Genomic DNA, 8,579 nt, shown 5'->3' with positions numbered 1-8,579 from the left:
AAAAAAAAAAAAAAAAAAAAAAAAAAAAAAAAAAAATTAGCCGGGTGAGGTGGCGGGCGCCTGTAGTCCCAGCTGCTCAGGAGGCTGAGACAGGAGAATGGCGTGAACCCAGAAGGCGAAGCTTGCGGTGAGCCGAGATCGCACCACTGCACTACAGCCTGGGCAACAGAGCGATACTCTGTCTCAAAAAAAAAAAAAAAAAAAAAAAGCACTAATACCATTTGTGAGGGCAAAGCCCTTATGATCCAATCACCTCCCACAGGTTCCACTTTGGGGTTTAGGTTTCAACATATGAATCTATGGGAAAACACAAACATTTGGACCATAACATATACTTAACAATACAAAAAAGTAAAAGATAATACTGAGAATTTCTGTAAAGATCTTGTTAAAAAACATTAATTAAATGGAAATCTAGTACTGAATACCACAATTTCTAAAACGAAGAACTTAATTGATGGGTTTAATACATTAGACTCAGGTGAAGGGAGAATTAATTATCTGGAAGGCCAGAAAAGCACAGAGACAAAAGGATGGGCAAAAGTGAAAAGAATATAAAGATGTATAAGGTATGATGAAAAAACAATTAATACATGTGATTAGAGTCCCAGAGGGAAAAAAGAAAGTAGAGAAAACAAACTGAGTAGATAAGTGATGAAAATTTTCTCAAATTGATGGAGATTTCAATCCATGCATCAGGAAGACCACTACCCTTAAGCAAGACAGATACAAAGACCAGCACATCTAGGCACATGATAGGCAAATTGTTATACACCAAAACAAAGAGAAAATCTTGAAAACAGTCAGAGAAAAAACTACCTCCAAAATAGCAACAAGATTTACAATCGACTTATCAGTGGAAATAGTGGAAACCTGAAGACAATGTTCTACAGTGAATTCATTCATCCATGAGATAAATATTTACTGAATATATGCTAGACACTGTTATAGGTACTTGGCAAACATCAGTGAACAAAACAAAGAATGAATGTTACTTTTATTGTGTAAAATTATATAATAAACATTTTTAAGAGAAGGAATTAATTGTATAAAGCATGTCTGACAGTACATTTTTAAAATCTAGTTCATGTTTGCTGTTAGAATTATTATTTAAAAACTTAAGTTGAGGACAAGAGCAGTGGCCCCCACCTGTAATCCCAGCACTTTGGGAAGCCAAGGTGGGAGGATTGCTTGAGTCCAGGAGTTTGAGATAAGCCTGGGCAACATGGTGAAACTCTGTCTCTATAAGAAATACAAAAATTAGCCAGAAGTGGTGGCATGCACCTGTAGTCCCAGCTACTAGGGAGGCTAAGGTAGGAGGATTGCTTGAGCCTGGCTGGTTCAAGCTGCAGTGAGCATGATTGCACCATTGCACTCCAGCCTGAGTGACAGAGCAAGACTCTGTCTCAGGAAAAAATAAATAAATAAACAAATAAATATTTAAGTTAAAATTTAAAGTTAAACAAGCTAATGACTAGTACTTTTTCAGTGATGGATGACATTCCTTATAATCAAGCAGAATCTATATATTAAGCTGCTAGGAAAAATCTAATAGATTTTGGGTAATTAAAAATCACAGAATTTCATAGCTAAACTTTCTTGGTGACCCTAGAGGTCATCTTGTCCAGACTACTCATTAGAGAGGAAAAGATCAAGGTGCAATGTATTTAACTGACTTGCCCAAGGTCACACAAAGAGTTAAAAATATGGTTCCAGTGACTCCTGGTCAAATGTTCTTTGTTGTTGTTTGATTAGCAAAATTATTTTTGGAAAGGGGAGGGTAATTTAATTTTTATCAATGGAACATGTACATATTTTAAAAAATAAAATGATTTCATAACACTTAAAAAGCAGCAGTCTCCTACCCTTGCCCTGCGTATCTCTGAATTCGTCTCCAGAGAGAAACATGCTTAACTTCTAACACTAATATTATTAGTCTATTGTTTGATAGACTACTCTTTGTTGTATGATAGCTTATTTTTCAGTGCACACATCTTAAGTGTGTGAGAGGACTCCATTTTAGTCATTTAAACAGTACACAATTTTCGTTTAAATGGTACAGGTGAAACAACAGATTACTGGTGATCCTGTTGCTATATGTAAGATAGGACTTTTAACTAATTTAATTGATTTTCATGTGTGATTTATGGAATGTCTTATTTCTTTACAGTTGAATACTGGTTGCAAGGGATTTGTGATTTCATAAATACATATCTTCAGAGAAGACAAGGCTTGAATTTTACATTGCACATATTTTTTATAAGCATTAAAAGTATAAAAGGTTAAACTAAAAAATTTCCAAAGTTTCTAATATTTTAATTAAAGGGAATAAAAGTGTCTTATAATTAATAAAACTGTTATAAATAAGTTAACAAAGAAACTACAAATAGCAAATAATTTTCATTTTGGTAGAATATTAAATATACTACCAACTTGCCTTTGCCTTTTGAAGTGATGTTTATTTTAGCCATCTCACTATTTGCTTTGTAATCTGGAAATTCTTGTGATGGAAACAGCCAAAGAATTGAAGATAAGAAAACACCAAATAGTGAAGAAAATATTTTTATTCACCTGGACTCCATTGAATTTATAGGAAAATATATAAATCTAAAATCTAGTAATTGAAAATGCTATGGATATAGAGATACTATTTTTAGTGTAATTCTTTCTAATTTAAAATTACTTACATATATGTCATTTGCAAAATGGATCATAAGACTGGTTACTTACATGAGACAAGAAGCTGGCTGTAGACTGGGAAGATGGTACATTAGAATGAGAACGAGTAACAGATGCTGGCTGGAGAAGGCGTGGTTTCAATGAAGAATTTGAGGTGTATCCAGGGCCCTGAAGTTCCTGGAAAACAATATAGAGGTGAGCAAAATAACTGCCAGCCTACAATTATAAAGAATTGTGAAATCGAAATGTATTTTTTGATTTCACAGACAAAATCCATCATTGAGATTTAAAAATATGTCTGTAGCTTTAAACTATACTTCTTAAAATAGACATATATTTCAGTGTAAAATGTACGATTTTAAAAAAACGTGTTTTGTCATGTAGATTACATCACTTTTGCTATTCCCCAAACAAGCAAATGTATTTGCACTTAGGGTTTTGTACTCGCTTGACTCCTGGGCATGGAAAACTCTTGCTTTGGGTATTCCCACGCAGGTACTAGTAAACTTGTTTGTATTTCACTCACTTATTTTAAACTAAGGATAGTGATGCTTCTATCTGTTACCATATATGAAAAGGATAGGTATAGTATATAACAATGCACAGAGCTTATCATTGCTATTAATAGTATCAAGTAATGTTGAAATATCCTTGAATGTGTATCTATGGTACACAAGAGAATATAAAAGCATATCAAAGAAAGGCATTATTTTTGCTTAAACTACTATTTATGATGACCTTACTTTTATATCCAAAGTGTGTTGAAGTTTTAAGCGCACTGATTCTTGCTCCTGACGCTGTATTATATCTTGACATTCTGCAAACTGCAAAGATGCCTACAAAGGAGCAATCATAAATGGCTTATCTTCCATTCTTTATGCACTTATATTTTATTAACCTATAAATGCAGAGCTGCCATCTCTTCAAGAAATCTTCCTGCCCTTCCACCAAACTATATTACAATGATCTATTTATCTGTTTAATTCAGTGAACTGTGAGCAACTGGAGGCCACGTTTTTATCCTCTATACCCCCAGCAAATACATAGCTTTTAGTATGTGAAGGGCAAACAATGAATGAACTAAGGATGGAATGAGCAAACAGCTTTACCAAAGTATAAAAATTTATATTAAAATAACCACAACTGGCTGGGCATGGTGGCTCACGCCTGTAATCCCAGCACTTTGGGAGGCCGAGGCAGGCAGATCTTGAGGTCAGGAGATCTAGACCATCCTGGCTAACACAGTGAAACCGCGTCTCTACTAAAAATACAAAAATTAGCTGGGCATGGTGGTGCACACCTGTAGTCCCAGCTACTTGGGAGGCTGAGGCAGGAGAATCATTTGAACCCGGGAGGCAGAGGTTGCAGTGAGCTGAGATCGTGCCACTGCACTCCATCCTGGTGACAGAGCAAGACTCTGTCTCAAAATAAAATAAAATAAAATAACCACAACTGAAATTTACAGAGTCAATATAGCATGTTTTAAGAAACGAAGGTAGCAGAGGTGAGATCGCAAATTGTTGTATCTAACCATAAAGGCACTGCTTTCTTAGCAATCAAGGATGGTTTTGAAACAATTTTAGGCTTCCAGACTTTCTACGTGACAGGAAGAGATATTTATTTTTCTACAATAAATGGCAATGAAAAACAGTATCACTGATCCTTCTCATTCTTTAAGCTATGTTTTCTATACGTACTTTCTGGACCCCACGAAGTGCCAGCCATTAGCATTACTTTATCATTTTATTGACATTATTAAGCGACTGTCTTCTACCAAGTGCTCAAGTCACTTTTTGGTGGTAAGTCAGGTGCTCATGGAGACATTTTTACTTATTCAGGTCACTAAGGGTATCAGGAACATCGTAACATCTTTGATCTTACTGCCCTGTGACTATGTTAGCCTGAAAAAGAAAACCTGGCAAAAAGTATGCATTATGACTACATTTTAAAATTCAGAAATGCCTTCTCTATAGGATAGGTATTTCCTCTGTGCTAGGTGATTGGGATACAACACAAATTGATATATTCAGTTCCTGTCTACACAGAGCTTTTGTTCAGAACAATTCTATTTGGTTAATAACAATTTAGTTGATAATTACTTTATATGTTTAGTTAATAATTACCTTATCCAGAGCAACTTCCATATTAGTAACCTTTTCTTTCAAACGGCGTTCCTGAGATCGCAGAACTTCCAACTCCCCAGCCATCTTGTTTTTTTCTGTGGCAACAGTACTCAATTCCTGACTGAGTTTACTCTTCTCTTCTTTCAGAAAATGTTTCTCCTACAATTATATGAGAGAAAAATATCAGAAATCACCTGCTGATGTAGATGCTAAAAGGTAACAGAAATATAAAATTTTTGTTTAAGGGACCCAGAACTAGATAAGTTTAATTTATATGCCATTTAATTGCTTCTGAGTTGTGGTTGGGAGCTGATGGGAGTATGTTATTATGTACTCTCTCCTATTTTAATCATTGCTGGTATTATTACTTCTTTCTAGTCTTAATACATCTTTGATAAAATCTACAAAATATGAAATAACTATATTGTCCTAAAAAGACAGTGTTTTAGTGAATTGGGATCAAATAATTGTATATCAAATTTTACTAAAATTTATTTTAAACAACAGAGATTTTCAAAATATGCATTACTTGAAAGTTTTATGGATTTCTATTTTGTTTCAAGGTTGAATATTCATTTCACAAATACCTACTGCAGACCCTGTGACAGAAAAACAAATGAGACATATAGTTCCTGCCCGCAAGTCACTTAACAGCCCAATGATGACAGTGAGCTTACTGATCTAATAGTCTCTGCTATTAAACAACATTTCATTAAAATTAGTTCATCCCTCCAAAAAAGCACCATGGAATATGTATACAAAAATAATAAATGCATAGTTGTCAAGTTAAAATACAGACATCAGTTCGTTGAGTCTACATTTCTTTAAATATGTATTTTTTCATAGCGAAAAACGTTTATTGTAAATAAGGTAGAAGGTGTTGCTACTGTAAAATGCAAAAAAGTTTTCCTTTTCTGATTAGATTAGGCAGAAAAGGCTTCAGAAGGAAAGGGGGATTAATTGTATAGGCTTTCTCCTTTGCGTTTGGAGGGAATATCATAGAGCTATGATGAATATTTTCTTTTCAGCAGGGCAGGCATCTTTGTTGACAGCAGGCAGTAACCTCTTAAAGCTGTAAGTGCCATCAGGAAGGATAAGCACTACTTCAGGTTCCCAAAGGCCAAAAAAAAAAAAGGAGAAAGAAAAAAATGAATTCAGGTTAAGAGAAAGGAAGGCAAGAAAAAATTGGATTGGGAGGCCGAGACGGGCGGATCACGAGGTCAGGAGATCGAGACCATCCTGGCTAACATGGTGAAACCCCGTCTCTATTAAGAAATACAAAAAACTAGCCGGGCGAGGTGGCGGGCGTCTGTAGTCCCAGCTACTCGGGAGGCTGAGGCCGGAGAATGGCGTGAACCCGGGAGGCGGAGTTTGCAGTGAGCTGAGATCCGGCCACTGCACTCCAGCCCGGGCGACAGAGCGAGACTCCGTCTCAAAAAAAAAAAAAAAAAAAAAAGAAAAAATTGGAAAGAAGAAATAAAGAAAGAAGAAATAAGTCTACATGATAAGGGGTATGCACAAATGTAGGTTTATACTTGTTAATATTTAGTTGCAAATACTCTGAAGTATTTTGATACCTCATCATGGACAGTAAATTAGCAATTACTTTGGTTGCACTTATTTTCTACTTGTTATTTACTTTCTCACCTCTGTTATAGTCTGTTCTGTTATAAATCTTCTTCCAAAATACACACTTTTTCCAAAGTAATGGATATACCAGGGAACATCTGAGTATTAGGCAAATTTCATGGTTGCTTATTCGTGAATGAGTCTCATTCATGAGAAACACTAGGTCAATGCAGAAAACTCAACCTAGCTAAACACAGCTGCGTAAGAATACACAAGAAGCATACATGCACACCAACACCCACCTACCAGCTACCTCAGTTTTACCATGTGTTATGAACCACATCCATGCACATGCAATGTTACAGGAAACTCTCCTTCTACTCCTCCACAATAACATACAAGCTGCATATACACTTAAGAAAACTTCTGGTCATTTTTAAGACAAAGAGCTATACTTATTGTTGTATTTATATATTTCTTAACAATTTAGTATGTGTAAAACTGCTATTGTTTTTATTAGGTTCCTATTTTTTTATGCATCACAAATGAAATTTGTTAGTGTGGTGCTCCTGATCCCATTGTTCCCATAAGCCCTGTGGTTTTTATTACACAATTTTGCATAGCACAACGATTTCAGAAACATGTATGTCACATTATAATGGAACTCACTGTATTTTGTTTATAATCATTTCTTGCCTCTACCAAGAATGTTCTTTTTCCCATTTCCCACGTTTTGTTTTGTTTTGTTTTGTTTGAATTGTGTCGCTCTTTTATCCAATAAAGAGAATATTCAATACATGGAATGGTTATTACATAAACATTGTGTGCCCAGATTTGAACTAGATTCCATGGAATCTGACAGTGTCTCATATTTACTTTATTTTGCATTTTAATAATTAAGCAGCTAGCAATGTTAACAGATTTTCATATGTATATTGATATATTTGTATTTATTCTTTTATAAACTTTCCATTCATGTTTTTTGATCATTTGCATTATTAGTCTTTTTTTAAATTGATTTTTAAGGCCAAATCAAATGCTGATTTGATCCTGATTCAAGTATAAGAATATTCTGAGAGCTTTAAAATATTATAAAAGTGTTGATTCTGGTTGGTTCTGATTTGAACTGATTCACTAATTGTTTTATTCATCCACTTAGCCACCATTCATCAGGCTTCTATTACATGTTCAAACTCAAACATTCTCATAGGCACTGGGAGATATAACAATAAGCTGCTGTTTCTATGGTCAAGTTGATCACAGACCTGTAGCAGAGAAAAATAATGAGACAAGCAATTGTAGACAGGATCATTTTGCCATTAAACAAATGTAGATTTTTTTTTTCTATTTGGCATTCATTAACTTGCCTTTCCTAGTAAATAATGCTTTCCTTTTTATTTATTTATTTATTTTTTTTATACTTTAAGTTCTAGGGTACATGTGCACAATGTGCAGGTTTGTTACATATGTATACATGTGCCATGTTGATGTGCTGCACCCATTAACTCGTCATTTACATTAGGTATATCTCCTAATGCTATCCCTCCCCCCTCCCCCCTCCCCACAATACGACCTGGTGTGTGACGTTCCCCTTCCTGTGTTCAAGTGATCTCATTGTTCAATTCCCACCTATGAGTGAGAACATGCGGTATTTGGTTTTCTGTTCTTGCGACAGTTTGCTGAGAATGATGGCTTGCAGCTGCATCCATGTCTCTACAAAGGACACGAACTCATCCTTTTTTATGGCTGCATAGTATTCCATAGTATATGTGCCACATTTTCTTAATCCAGTCTGTCACTGATGGACATTTGGGTTGATTCCAAGTCTTTGCTATTGTGAATAGTGCTGCAATAAACATACGTGTGCATGTGTCTTTATAGCAGCATGACTTACAATCCTTTGGGTACATCTCCAGTAATGGGATGGCTGGGTCAAACGGTATTTCTAGTTCTAGATCCTTGAGGAATTACCACACTGTTTTCCACAATGGTTGAACTAGTTTACAGCCCCACCAACAGTGTAAGAGTGTTCCTATTTCTCCACATCCTCTCCAGCACCTGTTGTTCCCTGATTTTTTAATGATTGTCATTCCAACTGGTGTGAGATGGTATCTCATTGTGGTTTTGATTTGTATTTCTCTGATGGCAAGTGATGAGGAGCATTTTTTCATGTGTCTGTTGGCTGTATGAATGTCTTCTTTTGAGAAG

The 8,579-nt window shown here is 35.3% G+C and overlaps 1 protein-coding gene across 2 annotated transcripts in view; it reads right to left on the bottom strand.

Annotated features, from left to right (window-relative positions):
- Nucleotides 1-8,579, bottom strand: part of CCDC158 (coiled-coil domain containing 158) — a 116,574-nt gene that overhangs the window by 36,035 nt on the left and 71,960 nt on the right. For both annotated transcript variants that reach the window (XM_025385902.1, XM_025385901.1), the window contains 3 exons: nucleotides 4,803-4,961; nucleotides 3,423-3,515; nucleotides 2,731-2,856 (listed from right to left, as the gene is read on the bottom strand). In XM_025385902.1, the coding sequence (XP_025241687.1) occupies nucleotides 2,731-2,856; nucleotides 3,423-3,515; nucleotides 4,803-4,961 (378 nt within the window). The remainder of the gene's footprint in view (nucleotides 1-2,730; nucleotides 2,857-3,422; nucleotides 3,516-4,802; nucleotides 4,962-8,579) is intronic.

This window comes from Theropithecus gelada, chromosome 5 (assembly GCF_003255815.1).
Source record: "Theropithecus gelada isolate Dixy chromosome 5, Tgel_1.0, whole genome shotgun sequence".
Taxonomy (NCBI): Eukaryota; Metazoa; Chordata; class Mammalia; order Primates; family Cercopithecidae; genus Theropithecus; species Theropithecus gelada.
Note: the sequence above shows the minus strand (reverse complement) of the source record. Positions and strands in the feature narration are given on the sequence as shown.